This window comes from Oncorhynchus masou, chromosome 29 (genome assembly GCF_036934945.1).
Source record: "Oncorhynchus masou masou isolate Uvic2021 chromosome 29, UVic_Omas_1.1, whole genome shotgun sequence".
NCBI classification, from domain to species: domain Eukaryota; kingdom Metazoa; phylum Chordata; class Actinopteri; order Salmoniformes; family Salmonidae; genus Oncorhynchus; species Oncorhynchus masou.
The window spans coordinates 81184595-81203219 of NC_088240.1; the positions used below are offsets into that span (position 1 = coordinate 81184595).

At 43.8% G+C, this 18625-nt stretch overlaps 1 protein-coding gene across 1 annotated transcript in view; it reads left to right on the forward strand.

The window, feature by feature from the left end:
- LOC135520724 (ephrin-A4-like) overlaps positions 1–17373 on the forward strand; it is a 171055-nt gene extending 153682 nt beyond the window's left edge. The window contains exons 4-5 of the mRNA XM_064946486.1: positions 14909–14944; positions 15057–17373. Of these exons, the coding sequence (XP_064802558.1) occupies positions 14909–14944; positions 15057–15151 (131 nt within the window). The 3' untranslated portion in view covers positions 15152–17373. The remainder of the gene's footprint in view (positions 1–14908; positions 14945–15056) is intronic.
- The last annotated feature ends 1252 nt before the right edge of the window (positions 17374–18625 follow it).

Genomic DNA, 18625 nt, shown 5'->3' on the forward strand with positions numbered 1-18625 from the left:
TTCCATCCCCATGTTTCCCACCCTCTCTCTCCTTCCATCCCCATGTTTCCCGCCCTCTCTCTCTCCTTCCATCCCCATGTTTCCCGCCCTCTCTCTCTCCTTCCATCCCCATGTTTCCCGCCCTCTCTCTCTCCTTCCATCCCCATGTTTCCCGCCCTCTCTCTCCTTCCATCCCCATGTTTCCCACCCTCTCTCTCTCCTTCCATCCCCATGTTTCCCACCCTCTCTCTCTCCTTCCATCCCCATGTTTCCCACCCTCTCTCCCCCTCTACCTATCTGACTCTGCTCCCTCCATCCCTCCAACATTTACTTTGTCTTTTCTATTTCTCCTCTGTATCTCTCCATCTCCTCTCTGGCCATTTATTTACCAAGTCTCCCTCTTTTATTTTGTTCTCCCTCTCTTCTCTGTCATGCAAGGGCTGTTCTGTAAATGTGTTGGGATGAGGATACACTAGGAGAGAGCAGGATGAGACTGAGATGGATGAGAGGAGAGATGAAAAAGTTTCTCTCTGTCTCTCTGTCCATTAGTGGTGCAGCTGTGGTTGTGCTCCCTGCAGCAACGCCTCACTCTCTCTCTGGCTCCTTCCTGGAGAGGTTCCCTTTTATCTAACAGGTAGTGTGGCACATACAGTGTGTGTGAGGACCCAGCGATGGCCGTTCCCGTCCGTTAGCCACAGTCTCCCTCTGGATGCTTTCAACTCTCTCTCTACGACTGTCTCTATCTCTACGACTGTCTCTATCTCTACGACTGTCTCTATCTCTATGACTGTCTCTATCTCTACGACTGTCTCTATCTCTACGACTGTCTCTATCTCTACGACTGTCTCTATCTCTACGACTGTCTCTATCTCTACGACTGTCTCTATCTCTACGACTGTCTCTATCTCTACGACTGTCTCTATCTCTACGACTGTCTCTCTAGCTCCTGTCCTTTAGCCACAGCCTGTCTCTGGGTGCTCAGGATGCTTTATTTCAACTGTGAGTCTGTGTCTCTGTCTGTGTCTGTGTCTCTGTCTGTGTCTCTCTGCCTCTCTCTCTCTGCCTCTCTCTCTCTGCCTCTCTCTCTCTGCCTCTCTCTCTCTGCCTCTCTCTCTCTCTGCCTCTCTCTCTCTCTCTCTGCCTCTCTCTCTCTCTCTCTCTCTCTCTCTGCCTCTCTCTCTCTCTCTCTGCCTCTCTCTCTCTCTCTCTCTCTCTGCCTCTCTCTCTCTCTCTCTCTCTGCCTCTCTCTCTCTCTCTCTGCCTCTCTCTCTCTCTCTCTGCCTCTCTCTCTCTCTCTCTGCCTCTCTCTCTCTGTCTGCCTCTCTCTCTCACTGCCTCTCTCTCAATTCAATTCAAGGGCTTTATTGGCATGGGAAACGTGTTAACATTGCCAAAGCAAGTGAGGTAGATAATATATAAAGTGAATATATAAAGTGAAATAAACAATAAAAATGAACAGTAAACATTACACATAGAGAAGTTTCAGAACAATTAAGATATTACAAATGTCATATTATATATATATACAGTGTTTTAACAATGTACAAATGGTTAAAGGACACAAGATAAAATAAATAAGCATAAATATGGGTTGTATTTACAATGGTGTTTGTTCTTCACTGGTTGTCCTTTTCTCGTGGCAACAGGTCACAAATCTTGCTTCTCTCTCTCTCTCTCTCTCTGTCTCTGTTATATATATATATATATATTAGTGGTTGTTTAGTTCAGCTGTTGTTGTGCTCCCTGCGGCAACGCCTCACTCTCTCTGGTTCCTTGCTGTAGAGATTCCCTTTTATCTGACAAGCCAGCGTGGCACATACAGTGTGTGTGAGGACCCAGCGATGGCCGTTCCCGTCCGTTAGCCACAGTCTCCCTCTGGATGCTTTCAACTCTCTCTCTACGACTGTCTCTATCTCTACGACTGTCTCTATCTCTACGACTGTCTCTCTAGCTGTCTCTACGACTGTCTCTCTACGATTGTCTCTACAGCTGTCCCTACGACTGTCTCTTTCTCTACAACTACCTCTTATGACTGACTCTACGACTATCTCTACTACCTCTGTCTCTACCTCTATCTCTATGACTGTCTCTACGACTGTCTCGATCTCTTTCTCTACGACGGTCTCTTTCTCTACAACTACCTCTGACTGTCTCTACGACTAGCTCTACCTCTGTCTCTACCTCTGTCTCTATGACTGTCTCTATGACTGTCTCTACGACTTTCTCTTTCTCTACGACTGTCTCGGTCTCTTTCTCTACGACATAATCTATCTCTACGACGGTCTCTACCTCTACGATTGTCTCTATCTCTACGACTGTCTCTACGATAGTCGTAGAGGTAGAGACAGTCGTAGAGATAGAGAGACAGTCGTAGAGATAGAGATAGAGGTAGAGATAGAGGTAGAGAGAGACAGTCGTAGAGATAGAGGTAGAGATAGAGGTAGAGAGAGACAGTCGTAGAGATAGAGGTAGAGACAGTCTCTCTCTACCTCTATCTCTACCTCTATCTCTATGACTGTCTCTCTATCTCTACGACTGTCTCTCTCTATCTCTACGACTGTCTCTCTCTACCTCTAACTCTACGACTGTCTCTCTCTACCTCTATCTCTACGATTGTCTCCATCTCTACGATTGTCTCTATCTCTACGACTGTCTCCACGACTGTCTCCACGACTGTCTCCACGACTGTCTCCACGACTGTCTCCACGACTGTCTCTACGACTGTCTCTACGACTGTCTCTGTTCTTTCTCTACGACTGTCTCTACGACTGTCTGTCTCTTTCTCTACGACGGTCTCTTTCTCTACGACGGTCTCTTTCTCTACGACGGTCTCTTTCTCTACGACGGTCTCTTTCTCTACGACGGTCTCTTTCTCTACGACGGTCTCTGTCTCTTTCTCTACGGCTGTCTCTGTCTCTTTCTCTACGGCTGTCTCTATCTCTACGACTGTCTCTACGGCTATCTCTACGACTGTCTCTACAGCTGTCTATCTCTACCTCTATCTCTACGACTGTCTCTACAGCTGTCTATCTCTACCTCTATCTCTACGACGGTCTCTATCTCTACGACGGTCTCTATCTCTACGACGGTCTCTATCTCTACGACTGTCTCTATCTCTACGACTGTCTCTATCTCTACCTCTACGACTGTCTCTATCTCTACCTCTATCTCTACGACTGTCTCTATCTCTACCTCTATCTCTACGACTGTCTCTATCTCTACCTCTATCTCTACGACTGTCTCTATCTCTACGACTGTCTCTATCTCTACGACTGTCTCTATCTCTACGACTGTCTCTATCTCTACGACTGTCTCTATCTCTACGACTGTCTCTATCTCTACGACTGTCTCTATCTCTACGACTGTCTCTATCTCTACGACTGTCTCTATCTCTACGACGGTCTGTCTCTTTCTCTACGACGGTCTCTTGTCCCTTTCTCTACGGCTGTCTCTTTCTCTATGACTGTCTCTACATTTACATTACGACGGTCTCTACGACTGTCTCTATCTCTACGACTGTCTCTACCTCTATCTCTACGATTGTCTCTACAGCTGCCTCTACGAACGTCTCTTTCTCTACAACTATCTCTACCTCTATCTCTGACTGTCTCTCTCTACGACTGTCTCTACGACTTTCTCTACGGCTATCTCTACCTCTTCGATTGTCTCTACGACTGTCTCTACAGCTGTCTCTATCTCTATCTCTATGACTGTCTCTACGACTGTCTCTGTCTCTTTTCTACGACGGTCTCTTTCTCTACGACTGTCTCTTTCTCTACGACGGTCTCTTTCTCTACGACGGTCTCTTTCTCTACGGCTGTCTCTTTCTCTACGAAGGTCTCTTTCTCTACGACGGTCTCTACGACTGTCTCTTTCTCTACGACTGTCTCTACAACGGTCTCTTTCTCTACGACGGTCTCTGTCTCTTTCTCTACGGCTGTCTCTTTCTCTACGACTGTCTCTACGACTGTCTCTACGACTGTCTCTACGACTGTCTCTACGACTGTCTCTACGACTGTCTCTACGACTGTCTCTACGACTGTCTCTACCTCTACGACTGTCTCTACGGCTATCTCAATGGCTATCTCTACAGCTGTCTCTACGACTGTCTCTACAACTGTCTCTATCTCTACCTCTATCTCTACGACTGTCTCTATCTCTACCTCTATCTCTACGACTGTCTCTATCTCTACCTCTATCTCTACGACTGTCTCTACAGCTGTCTCTACGACTGTCTCTACGACTGTCTCTATCTCTACCTCTGTCTCTACGACTGTCTGTCTCTTTCTCTACGACTGTCTCTTTCTCTACGACGGTCTCTTTCTCTACGACGGTCTCTTTCTCTACGACGGTCTCTTTCTCTACGACGGTCTCTTTCTCTACGACGGTCTCTTTCTCTACGACGGTCTCTTTCTCTACGACGGTCTCTTTCTCTACGACGGTCTCTGTCTCTACGGCGGTCTCTGTCTCTTTCTCTACGGCTGTCTCTACGACTATCTCTACGGCTGTCTCTACAACTGTCTCTACAACTGTCTCTCTCTCTACCTCTATCTCTACGACTGTCTCTACAGTTGTCTCTACGACTGTCTCTATCTCTACGATTGTCTCTACGACTGTTTCTACAGCTGTCTCTACGACTGTCTCTATCTCTATGACTGTCTCTTTCTCTACGACGGTCTCTTTCTCTACGACGGTCTCTTTCTCTACGACGGTCTCTACGACTGTCTCTTTCTCTACGACTGTCTCTACGACGGTATCTTTCTCTACGACTGTCTCTACGACGGTCTCTTTCTCTACGACTGTCTCTACGACGGTATCTTTCTCTACGACTGTCTCTACGACTGTCTCTACGACGGTCTCTATCTCTAGGACCTTCTCTATGACTGTCTCTACGGCTATCTCTACCTCTTCGATTGTCTCTACGACTGTCTCTACAGCTGTCTCTATCTCTACCTCTATCTCTATGACTGTCTCTACGACTGTCTCTGTCTCTTTCTCTACGACGGGCTCTTTCTCTACGACTGTCTCTTTCTCTATGACTGTCTCTACCTCTATCTCTACGTCTGTCTCTTTCTCTACGACGGTCTCTTTCTCTACGACGATCTCTTTCTCTACGGCTGTCTCTTTCTCTACGAAGGTCTCTTTGTCTACGACGTTCTCTTTCTCTACGACGGTCTCTTTCTCTATGGCTGTCTCTTTCTCTACGAAGGTCTCTTTCTCTACGACTGTCTCTTTCTCTATGACGGTCTCTACGACTGTCTCTTTCTCTACGACGGTCTCTACGACTGTCTCTTTCTCTACTACTGTCTCTACGGCTGTCTCTTTCTCTACGACTGTCTCTTTCTCTACGACTGTCTCTACGACTGTCTCTACGGCTATCTCTATCTCTATGGCTGTCTCTACAGCTGTCTCTACGACTGTCTCTACAACTGTCTCTATCTCTACCTCTATCTCTACGACTGTCTCTACAGCTGTCTCTACGACTGTCTCTATCTCTACCTCTGTCTCTACGACTGTCTGTCTCTTTCTCTACGACTGTCTCTTTCTCTACGACGGTCTCTTTCTCTACGACGGTCTCTTTCTCTACGATGGTCTCTTTCTCTACGAAGGTCTCTTTCTCTACGAAGGTCTCTTTCTCTACGACGGTCTCTTTCTCTACGACGGTCTCTTTCTCTACGACGGTCTCTTTCTCTACGACAGTCTCTTTCTCTATGACGGTCTCTTTCTCTACGACGGTCTCTTTCTCTACGACGGTCTCTTTCTCTACGACGGTCTCTTTCTCTACGACGGTCTCTGTCTCTACGACGGTCTCTGTCTCTATGGCGGTCTCTGTCTCTACGACTATCTCTATGGCTGTCTCTACCTCTATCTCTACGACTGTCTATCTCTACCTCTATCTCTACGATTGTCTCTACGACTGTTTCTACAGCTGTCTCTACGACTGTCTCTATCTCTATGACTGTCTCTTTCTCTACGACGGTCTCTTTTTCTACGACTGTCTCTTTCTCTACGACTGTCTCTACGATGGTCTCTTTCTCTACAACTGTCTCTACGACCATGGTGCTTGCCTACGGAGCTGTGAGGGGAACGGCGCCGCAGTACCTCCAGGCTCTGATCAGGCCCTACACCCAAGCAAGGGCACTGCGTTCATCCACCTCTGGCCTGCTCGCCTCCCTACCATTGAGGAAGTACAGTTCCCACTCAGCCCAGTCAAAACTGTTCGCTGCTCTGGCCCCCCAATGGTGGAACAAACTCCCTCACGACGCCAGGACAGCGGAGTCAATCACCACCTTCCGGAGACACCTGAAACCCCACCTCTTCAAGGAATACCTAGGATAGGATAAGTAATCCTTCTCACCACCCCCCCCTTAATGATTTAGATGCACTATTGTAAAGTGGCTGTTCCACTGGATGTCAGAAGGTGAATTCACCAATTTGTAAGTCGCTCTGGATAAGAGCGTCTGCTAAATGACTTAAATGTAAATGTAAATGGTATCTTTCTCTACGACTGTCTCTCCGATGGTCTCTTTCTCTACGACTGTCTCTACGACGGTATCTTTCTCTACGACTGTCTCTACGACGGTATCTTTCTCTACGACTGTCTCTACGACTGTCTCTACGACTGTCTCTACGACGGTCTCTATCTCTAGGACCTTCTCTACGACTGTCTCTACGGCTATCTCTACCTCTTCGATTGTCTCTACGACTGTCTCTACGGCTATTTCTACCTCTTCGATTGTCTCTACGACTGTCTCTACAGCTGTCTCTATCTCTACCTCTATCTCTATGACTGTCTCTACGACTGTCTCTGTCTCTTTCTCTACGACGGGCTCTTTCTCTACGACTGTCTCTTTCTCTACGACTGTCTCTTTCTCTATGACTGTCTCTACCTCTATCTCTACGTCTGTCTCTTTCTCTACGACGGTCTCTTTCTCTACGACGGTCTCTTTCTCTACGGCTGTCTCTTTCTCTACGAATGTCTCTTTCTCTACGACTGTCTCTTTCTCTATGACGGTCTCTACGACTGTCTCTTTCTCTACTACTGTCTCTACGACGGTCTCTTTCTCTACGACGGTCTCTCTCTTTCTCTACGGCTGTCTCTTTCTCTACGACGGTCTCTTTCTCTACGGCTGTCTCTTTCTCTACGGCTGTCTCTTTCTCTACGACGGTCTCTTTCTCTACGACGGTCTCTTTCTCTACGACGGTCTCTTTCTCTACGACGGTCTCTTTCTCTACGACGGTCTCTTTCTCTACGACTGTCTCTTTCTCTATGACGGTCTCTACGACTGTCTTTCTCTACTACTGTCTCTACGACGGTCTCTTTCTCTACGACGGTCTCTCTCTTTCTCTACGGCTGTCTCTTTCTCTACGACTGTCTCTACGACTGTCTCTACGACTGTCTCTTTCTCTACGACTGTCTCTACGACGGTCTCTTTCTCTACAACTGTCTCTACAACGGTCTCTTTCTCTACGACTGTCTCTTTCTCTACGACTGTCTCTACGACTGTCTCTACAGCTGTCTCTACAGCTGTCTCTACGACTGTCTCTATCTCTACCTCTACGATTGTCTCTACGACTGTTTCTACAGCTGTCTCTACGACTGTCTCTGTCTCTACGACTGTCTCTTTCTCTACGACGGTCTCTTTCTCTATGACTGTCTCTACGACGGTCTCTTTCTCTACGACTGTCTCTACGACGGTCTCTTTCTCTACAACTGTCTCTACAACGGTCTCTTTCTCTACGACTGTCTCTTTCTCTACGATTGTCTCTTTCTCTACGACTGTCTCTTTCTCTACGGCGGTCTCTACGACGGTCTCTTTCTCTATGACAGTCTCTTTCTCTACAACTGTCTCTACGACGGTCTCTTTCTCTACGACTGTCTCTATGACGGTCTCTTTCTCTACGACGGTCTCTTTCTCTACGACTGTCTCTACGACGGTCTCTTTCTCTACGACGGTCTCTTTCTCTACAACTGTCTCTTTCTCTACGACCGTCTCTACGACGGTCTCTTTCTCTACGACGGTCTCTTTCTCTACGACGGTCTCTTTCTCTACGACAGTCTCTTTCTCTACGACGGTCTCTTTCTCTACGACAGTCTCTTTCTCTAGAACTGTCTCTATGACGATTTCTTTCTCTACGACTGTCTCTACGACGGTCTCTTTCTCTACGACTGTCTCTACGACGGTCTCTTTCTCTACGACTGTCTCTTTCTCTACGACCGTCTCTACGACTGTCTCTTTCTCTACGACCGTCTCTTTCTCTACGACAGTCTCTTTCTCTACGACGGTCTCTGTCTCTACGACTGTCTTTTACGACTGATTCTACGACTGTGTCTTTCTCTACGACGGTCTCTACGACTGTATCTTTCTCTACGGCGGTCTCTACGACGGTCTCTTTCTCTACGACGGTCTATTTCTCTACAACTGTCTCTTTCTCTACGACTGTCTCTTTCTCTACGACTGTCTCTTTCTCTACTACGGTCTCTTTCTCTACGACGGTCTCTTTCTCTAGAACTGTCTCTACGACGGTTTCTTTCTCTACGACTGTCTCTACGACGGTCTCTTTCTCTACGACTGTCTCTACGACGGTCTCTTTCTCTACGACTGTCTCTTTCTCTACGACCGTCTCTACGACTGTCTCTTTCTCTACGACGGTCTCTTTCTCTACGACAGTCTCTTTCTCTACGACGGTCTCTGTCTCTACGACTGTCTTTTACGACTGATTCTACGACTGTGTCTTTCTCTACGACGGTCTCTACGACTGTATCTTTCTCTACGGCGGTCTCTACGACGGTTTCTTTCTCTACGACTGTCTCTACGACGGTCTCTTTCTCTACGACTGTCTCTACGACGGTCTCTTTCTCTACGACCGTCTCTACGACTGTCTCTTTCTCTACGACTGTCTCTTTCTCTACGACGGTCTCTTTCTCTACGACGATCTCTTTCTCTACGACTGTCTCGCTCTCTGCAACGGTCTCGCTATCCTGTCTTTTTCAAACAACAAACCGTGCTCTGAATGTACTTTTCAGGTGGCGATTCCCTTTAGTTGGGGATGAGCACTCACTAACACACACACGGGGATCTGAAGGACAGAGCGGTGACAGAGGGTCCATCAGGTACACTGTCATTGTACCAAGGTCACCCAGCACTCTGTGGTGGCATCCTCTTCTCTCCTGTGTCATTGTGTGTGTGTTTATCCACTCAAATTAACCAGCAATCTCCTGTGTGCGTGTGTCACAGGCCAACTTTTTCTCTAACTGAAATGAACTTAAACAGCCGTAAAGAGAGCACGGCAGGTAGGACACAGTTGCACGTGACACAGGAAGCTCCTAAGGTCTGTGCTGGGATTAATTAGTCACTTTATCTATGTTCCTCTCTCCCTGTTGGTGTCTATTTATTGAATTCAATTCTCTTTGGATATCTTGGTTCTGCAGACTGCTGAATGACATTGTAAATGAACAGAAAGTCTAACTTTGACTCTACAGTAAATTTGACACTACTGAAGTGTCCCGGTGAAAAGTGTCCCCTACCCACTCCAGTAGAGCGGTGTCACGGCAAAAAGCCCCCTTCCCCAATTCTGCTGTGCTAGAACAGGGTTGCATCAGACGCAACCTTCAAAATCCGCATCACCAGAGTGGGTAGGGTCACGCTGAAACAGCTCCCCCTGCTGCTCCGCCTTTCTTTCCTCCTTTCCCCCTCAATCTTCCGCTATCTTCCTCTACTTACCTTTCAATGAAGACAACTTCTCCAAACACGAAGTCTGCTGTTGTTCCCCACCCTCCTCTCTCATTCTCTTTCCTTCTCTCTCTTTCCCACTGTGTGAAGCCATTATAGACCTTCTACTCTCTCTAATTGATTTTCCCTTTCTTTCTCCTACTCCTCTTTTTCTCCCTCCCTCTCTCCCCTGCTGTGAACAGTCCATCTCGGTCATTTCAGGTTCCCCTCTCTGGTCTTTCACTTCTTTTGCGCTTTTTTCCAACTTTTTTTCTTTTTCTATTCTGAATACCTTTGTGCCCCCTGCCCACCCTTCCGAACACACACACACTCGCTCATACACACACCGCTCACACACACACCGCTCGTCTACCTCTCTCTCCGACTTCCAGCACAACACTGAAGGACTAACTTTGACCAACTTCCTACCGTGATTAGATTTCTATTTTTCGGCGAGCAGGTTTGGAATGTTTTCCGCCCAGGAAGATGGCTCCCTACCTCTAGTCACTGTGTTTATAAAATGGCGGCGCGGGGAAGGAGAGGTGGAGTCACGGAATGGTGTCTCTCTGCAGTTCTCTGTCTGGAGACACACATGCATGCTCACATCCACTCTCACTCACACAGTGGGTCTCTCTCTGCAGTGCTTTCCTGAGATGCATGCGACCATGGCAGCCATTTTGGGGTAGAGCTGGCCGTGACCAATACAGAACAGTTATCTACAGCACGCATGTAGTCATTCACGCATGTAGTCATTCAGGTAAATTTACCTAATCATGTACAACAGCAATACACAGACAATAACTTTGGTATTTCCACCATTTAGATGCATTTTGAATAGTTAAAAAAGCTTTTTATTTCTCCTCCTTGTTCTGTACCACAGGGAAGGGCAACTGAATGTAAGCTTGTTCTGTACCACAGAGAAGGGCAATTGAATGTAAGCTTGTTCTGTACCACAGAGAAGGGCAACTGAATGTAAGCTTGTTCTGTACCACAGAGAAGGGCAATTGAATGTAAGCTTGTTCTGTACCACAGAGAAGGGCAACTGAATGTAAGCTTGTTCTGTACCACAGAGAAGGGCAACTGAATGTAAGCTTGTTCTGTACCACAGGGAAGGGCAACTGAATGTAAGCTTGTTCTGTACCACAGAGAAGGGCAATTGAATGTAAGCTTGTTCTGTACCACAGGGAAGGGCAATTGAATGTAAACTTGTTCTGTACCACAGAGAAGGGCAATTGAATGTAAGCTTGTTCTGTACCACAGGGAAGGGCAATTTAATGTAAGCTTGTTCTGTGCCACAGGGAAGGGCAACTGAATGTAAGCTTGTTCTGTACCACAGGGAAGGGCAACTGAATGTAAGCTTGTTCTGTACCACAGAGAAGGGCAATTGAATGTAAGCTTGTTCTGTACCACAGGGAAGGGCAATTGAATGTAAGCTTGTTCTGTACCACAGGGAAGGGCAACTGAATGTAAGCTTGTTCTGTACCACAGAGAAGGGCAATTGAATGTAAGCTTGTTCTGTACCACAGGGAAGGGCAACTGAATGTAAGCTTGTTCTGTACCACAGAGAAGGGCAACTGAATGTAAGCTTGTTCTGTACCACAGAGAAGGGCAATTGAATGTAAGCTTGTTCTGTACCACAGGGAAGGGCAATTGAATGTAAGCTTGTTCTGTACCACAGAGAAGGGCAATTGAATGTAAGCTTGTTCTGTACCACAGGGAAGGGCAATTGAATGTAAGCTTGTTCTGTGCCACAGGGAAGGGCAACTGAATGTAAGCTTGTTCTGTGCCACAGGGAAGGGCAACTGAATGTAAGCTTGTTCTGTACCACAGAGAAGGGCAATTGAATGTAAGCTTGTTCTGTACCACAGAGAAGGGCAATTGAATGTAAGCTTGTTCTGTACCACAGGGAAGGGCAACTGAATGTAAGCTTGTTCTGTACCACAGAGAAGGGCAATTGAATGTAAGCTTGTTCTGTACCACAGGGAAGGGCAACTGAATGTAAACTTGTTCTGTACCACAGGGAAGGGCAACTGAATGTAAACTTGTTCTGTACCACAGAGAAGGGCAATTGAATGTAAGCTTGTTCTGTACCACAGAGAAGGGCAATTGAATGTAAGCTTGTTCTGTACCACAGGGAAGGGCAATTGAATGTAAGCTTGTTCTGTACCACAGAGAAGGGCAATTGAATGTAAGTTTGTTCTGTACCACAGGGAAGGGCAATTGAATGTAAGCTTCACAAAAGAATGTAATTGTGAAAACGTGTCTTGCCTGTATATCTCTGGGTAACAGGGTTGATGTGTTGTGCTCCACCTGCTCAGTTTTCCACCACAAAACACCAGAAAATGGCCGAAGGAGTAGAACCAGCTCACCTGCTTTTACACCTGGATTTTACTATTAATGTTCAATATCTCTATTTAAAAAGGAATAGTTTCACCAGCATCTTATTATAATATTAAAACAAGTTCAGTTCACATAACAGGATTGACCTTAAAATGAGGGACAGGTTTATTTATTTTTTTACCTTAAAATGAATCACTTAAATATTAATCTTAAATGACTTTCTTAAAGCAACAAAATAACTAGGGTCTTACAGTGATGGTGAAAATTGAGATATGTTGGGATTAAGTGGGTTAAAATCTTCCTAGAATTCAGAGGATGCACAGAGGGACCCGTTAAAATGCTGAATGTTGGTACTTTAGTCTTTGTTAAAGGTGATCGCTCCTCTATTTCCTGGTTGCTAAAATTTTAATTCAATAACCAAAAATATTGTATTTTCAGCTGTTTGAAGCAGCAAAACAGAAAGTTAAAGATTCAAAGAAGTGACATAAGAACCTAGAACAGATCTACCACTTTGTAGACTTGCTTTCAATGAGAGTGACAGATCTGTAACTCGCATTTCTATGTGACTTTGGTTGAGTCACCCAAAAAGTGCCATATTGCAGCTTTAATATAAAGATCTGATTTATTGAATTTTCTATGTGGACTATATTAATGGACACTTCAGTTAATATATCCGGCTTTTAATATTCAATATTTGTGCAGAATTTCTGCTTGAAATATCAAAGGGATTAAAAGGCACTCATCTCGTAGAACGATCTATTCATTATCAGTGAACAAAAAATTATATTACGTTTTTCAATTATTTTACATATATTTTTTTTTAGCATTGACGATTCAACATTTAATTGTTTATGCAGACTTTGAGTGTTCTTCTTGAAACAGCAGTATAGCTTGGTAAAGTATTACGTTTATTAAACCGTTATAATCATGCAGTCATTTTAAAGTCAGCTATTGATGTAGGCATTAGGTCAATGCGTACATTTCAAAATCAGTTAATGCTCTTTAATTTATTAATTTAGTCTTTGAGTATGCACTTGTTTGTTGCCTTTGATGTAAATAGTTTGGTATGTTCTGTTGATTGTATTTGGAGAATTACCTGATAAAACCTCTGCTTTATTTAAGCTGTTTTTATCCACTCAATGTGGACATGAAAGGTTGGATTAATAGAACCCTGCAACTTTTACCTTATTGTTTTATAATTATTAACTCATGTTACAAAACAGAATAAGGAACAGAAGTGATGTGTTCTGTAACATTCATAGTTTTGATGCTTTGGACACAAAATGCCTTTTTCACATTTTCTTCTGCTTAACGTTAGTACACACACACACACACACACACACACACACACACACACACATTTACATTTAAGTCATTTAGCAGACGCTCTTATCCAGAGCGACTTACACACACACACACACACACAGTGAGAGACCCGACCACAGCATGTAATTTAATGCTTCGTTATCTCTTCCATAGTTATTTCTTCAGAATGAGAGGTTTGTTAAGCCCCTCCCTCATCAACATGGAAGCCTCTTTGACTTGTAGTACAACCCTCACTATAGACATAACATAATATAACACCTATAGATACCTTAGTCAAGCCCTAATAACACACACACACACACACACACACAGAAAATGATCTCCAAGCTAAGTATTCGATCAGTGAGCCATCTTGTGAAAAGCATGTCTTAGACATCAGGGTTCTGCTGATGTACACAATTCATTGCAGGAAAACAGTCAACTGGATAACAGTTTCAGTACAACGATCTCCTGCACATTTTCTGCTATTTTCTTCCAAGACCTTTCCCCTGTTCTATCCCTTCACTATCAGCCTTACTTTTCTACTTCTTTTTGCTCTTTCTGGTATTGTAGCATTCTCTCCCACCTCTCTCTTGCCCCTCTCTCTCGCCCTCTTGCCCCTTTCCACCTTGCTTTGCCCTCCAGCACCCATCCACCCCTCTCTAACTCCCTCCAGTTCTCAATTATTTCCTTTTAGTCAGCCCCCCTGCTGAGAGACACCCAGACACAAACACCCCTCCCTCCTCCGTCTCCCTCTTTCTCTCCCTCTCTCCGCCTGACCTTCTTACAATCTTTCCTTCCCTCCCTTCTTTTCTCTCTGTTTTTCTCCCAGGTCTGTTCCACCTCCACCCTTTCATTTCCTCTCCTATGTCCTCTTCTGTTTCTCTCTCTCATTCTGAATTTTGTTGCCTTCTTTCTTTCTCTCTTTTCCCTTTCTCTCTTATTCTTAATCACTCTCTTATTCTTAATCTTTCTCTTATTCTTAATCTTTCTCTTATTCTTAATCTCTCTTATTCTTAATCACTCTCTTATTCTTAATCTTTCTCTTATTCTTAATCTTTCTCTTATTCTTAATCTTTCTCTTATTGTTAATCTTTCTCTCTTATTGTTAATCTTTCTCTCTTATTGTTAATCTTTCTCTCTTATTCTTAATCTTTCTCTCTCTTATTCTTAATCTTTCTCTCTTATTGTTAATCTTTCTCTCTCTTATTCTTAATCTTTCTCTCTCTTATTCTTAATCTCGCTCTTATTCCTCATCTCTCTCTCTCCTTTCTCTCTCTCCTTTCTCCTTGCCTCGACATTATCTTCCTCCTGACTCACTTTCTTCACTTGTTTTTCATTCAACCTTTAAGAAAATTTGCATTGGGGACATATTTTAGGGTTGCGCAGTCAGTAGTAATTTTTCATGGCATTTGGCTATGAGTTATGGTAAATACCCTCCCCTAGTCATTTTTCTGTTTATTTTTTTCTTTCAGGCAAGTAATGCTGGAGTTTTTGGGAAATTTGAAAATTACTTGAATAATGAACTTTATTTTTATGTCCTGCTCCCTCCCTTTCTTCCCCTCGCTTAGCAACCAAAGGGTCCAAGCAGAACAAGCAGGAACAAGGTGAGATACAACTGCACTCTTTGTGTGTGTGTGTGCGTTCATGTGGTATGCTACGCATGCACAGAATGTTCTTTGGTATTGATGAACTGCTAATTCTCTGGCTCTCTCTCAGGTACTCCAGCTCTTCACAGTGGTGTGTGTTCAATGAGGACAGTTCCTCTTTCTCTCCTCCTCCTCATCCCACTCTTGAACTTCCTCTCTATCTAGCACCCCTCTATTCAAGCTGACCTGCTGAGTATCTACCATGCCCACTGTAGATGGCCTGCCTCACCCACTCAGTCCTTACTTTAAACTATCCACACCTCATAGGGAGGCCAAGTCTTCATTTCAGACACTAAAATGACTGCAATAGGGTAGACTTCAACACTACACACACTCCTACTACACACTCTAACTACACACACTCCAACACATCACCTCTGTCTTTTCTGGGGTGGCACTAATCTTTCTCTTCTTGGCCTCCTCTTTTCTCTCTGTCCACTCTCTCCTCTCGTTCCTCCTCTTCCATCCCTCGCTCCTGTCTAAGCTCCCTCTGAAACAGACTGACACTAATCTACCATCAAAGCTCCCATTCTTCATTTCCCACCTTTATCCACTCCATCCTGTAGACTCCATCTGTGTCGTCTCTCTTCCTCTCTCTTCCCCTCTCTCTCTCTCTCTTTCTGTCTCTGTGTGTGTGAACATAATGTGCCAGCTGAGGCAAAGTGGACCATCCAGACGTTGTTCTGTTAAATTACTACGGAGAGGACCAGACTGGCTGTCAGAGGTTACTGCTTCTGAACACAACCATGTTTTTGAGTTGACCTCATTGGATTTGAAAGTCATTGTTTTCTAGACAAAAAACAACTATTTTTTTTGTATCCATTGTGGGACCAACACAGTAACACCAAACGTTGATACAACTTAATTTTAAAAAGTTAGAGTGACGACACTGCCTCAAACAGGATATGCTGTGTGAGTGGAACCCTGGGAATGGTGAACTAGAATATTGTGACTGTTCTGCTACGCCCTCTACTGGGATCATGCTGGTTAGACTGGTCCAACTGTTCTGTAACACCTGACACTCTGGGATTGGAGAATAGACCCTGCTACTCTGTGGTCTTCATCTGACCATATCTGGAATTAACTGGACTGTGTCTGGTGGTTTACCTCTGTCTTAAAAGGCAATCAAAAGGAATTGTGGGAAACACACTGAGGGTACCGCCTCACTTCACCTCACACGCTCCGAACCACATCGGCTGATTGACAGATGCTCCTCACCAACCAGGTGTGCAGGTACAGTATTTAGACTGTCTGCTGAGCACTTAACCAGGCGAGGACCTCTACCAATGAGAAGAAGCCAAAGCTGGTGTTTGTTTGAATAGAGGTTTTTGTTTTAGTGCAGTAAAGATTCTGCTTTAGGTGTTTCAGTTAAATGTTGATGTTTTGTAGAGGTCCTGTAATGTTGGCATCCATTTTGATTATTTGAAACATCCTGAAAAAAAAATCAATTTTTACATGGCTGAACTTTTTTTATACAAATGTTTACAGGTCTAGATTTAGATTGCTGTTGTTTATAGTGCTATCAAGAATAACTAAAGCACTTTAGTACAGGTTACCCTGTATTTTTCTTTCAGTTATAAAACATACATTTTTATCATCTTTTCCTTAAACAAATAGCATTAAAAAATGCCATTTTATTATCAAAGCAATTTAAATGAATTAATTTCATTTTGATTGTTTCATATATTTTATCTTTTGGTTAGATATGACATTTTTGAATTTATTACTTCAATGCAATTTCATGTTCCAATTACAAAAGTAATATCACTAAAGTTCATTTACAGTAGAAGTGTTACAAATATCACTAACTTAGCAAACATGCATGTTTCCTTTTCAAAAGTGAAACTGAAATTATTAACTGAAATTATTCTTATTAATTTAATCCCACAAAAAATAGTGTATTTAATTAAATTTATAATTCTGATTAGTTTCTTACCTTAATCCAACATTATTAATCATTCTTAAATACAGGCTTTTCTGGGCTGCAGATTCTTCCACATTCTAATGTTGTCTTTGGTCACAGCATTTAGAAAAACAATGTTTTCTTTCAGAATAAATATGTTGACTATTAGTTATTCCTGTAAGCACTTACTCACGAAGAGGAGTTTGTAGTATTACATTACACACACATTTGGATAACAATATGCTTCAATGACAGTTAAATATTTTGTTCTAGTCTACGCAGGTTATTCAGTAATGTAATGATTATTCCAGGGGTTTAAACACTGATGTCTGGAACCTTGTTGTATAAAGCTGGTGCTCCCAGATTTAGTTTTTTTTGTTTTCACATTTTAGTGAAGTATGTAGCATCTTCTATGAAGAGCGAACTGCAAACTGAGCCCATTTATACAAGGTGAGATGACAAAATAAAGATGATTGCAATAAGACTGAAATGTCGTATCTTTGCTATTTGTGGTTTTTCGCGGTTTATTTGTCTTCCTTATTGTTTCTTTGTTTTACTACAGGAAGTTCTATAGTCAAGACTAATTTAGACAGTGTATACACACACACACATACAAATACACTCCTTTATTTATGGAATACAAACATATGTTCAATGCACAGGAGTATGTTTGTTGTGAGACCTCTGAGGCTCCAGATGACCTTATGGTTTAAAAAGGCCATTGTAACCTGAGAAAACCAATGGAATATTGATCTGAGTTTATATTTGATGTACAGTCGGCAGAACCCTGATAAGACCAAGACATTGCATACTCCTGGGAGTACTCCTTCATACATCATAGATGATACAGTATATGTACAGTCGGCAGAACCCCGATAAGACCAAGACATTGCATACTCCTGGGAGTACTCCTTCATACATCATAGCTGACACAGTATATGTACAGTCGGCAGAACCCCGATAAGACCAAGACATTGCATACTCCTGGGAGTACTCCTTCATACATCATAGCTGATACAGTATATGTACAGTCGGCAGAACCCCGATAAGACCAAGACATTGCATACTCCTGGGAGTACTCCTTCATACATCATAGCTGATACAGTATATGTACAGTCGGCAGAACCCCGATAAGACCAAGACATTGCATACTCCTGGGAGTACTCCTTCATACATCATAGCTGATACAGTATATGTACAGTCGGCAGAACCCCGATAAGACCAAGACATTGCATACTCCTGGGAGTACTCCTTCAGACATCATAGCTGATACAGTATATGTACAGTCGGCAGAACCCCGATAAGACCAAGACATTGCATACTCCTGGGAGTACTCCTTCATACATCATAGCTGATACAGTATATGTACAGTCGGCAGAACCCCGATAAGACCAAGACATTGCATACTCCTGGGAGTACTCCTTCATACATCATAGCTGATACAGTATATGTACAGTCGGCAGAACCCCGATAAGACCAAGACATTGCACACTCCTGGGAGTACTCCTTCATACATCATAGCTGACACAGTATATGTACAGTCGGCAGAACCCCGATAAGACCAAGACATTGCACACTCCTGGGAGTACTCCTTCATACATCATAGCTGATACAGTATATGTACAGTCGGCAGAACCCCGATAAGACCAAGACATTGCATACTCCTGGGAGTACTCCTTCATACATCATAGCTGATACAGTATATGTACAGTCGGCAGAACCCCGATAAGACCAAG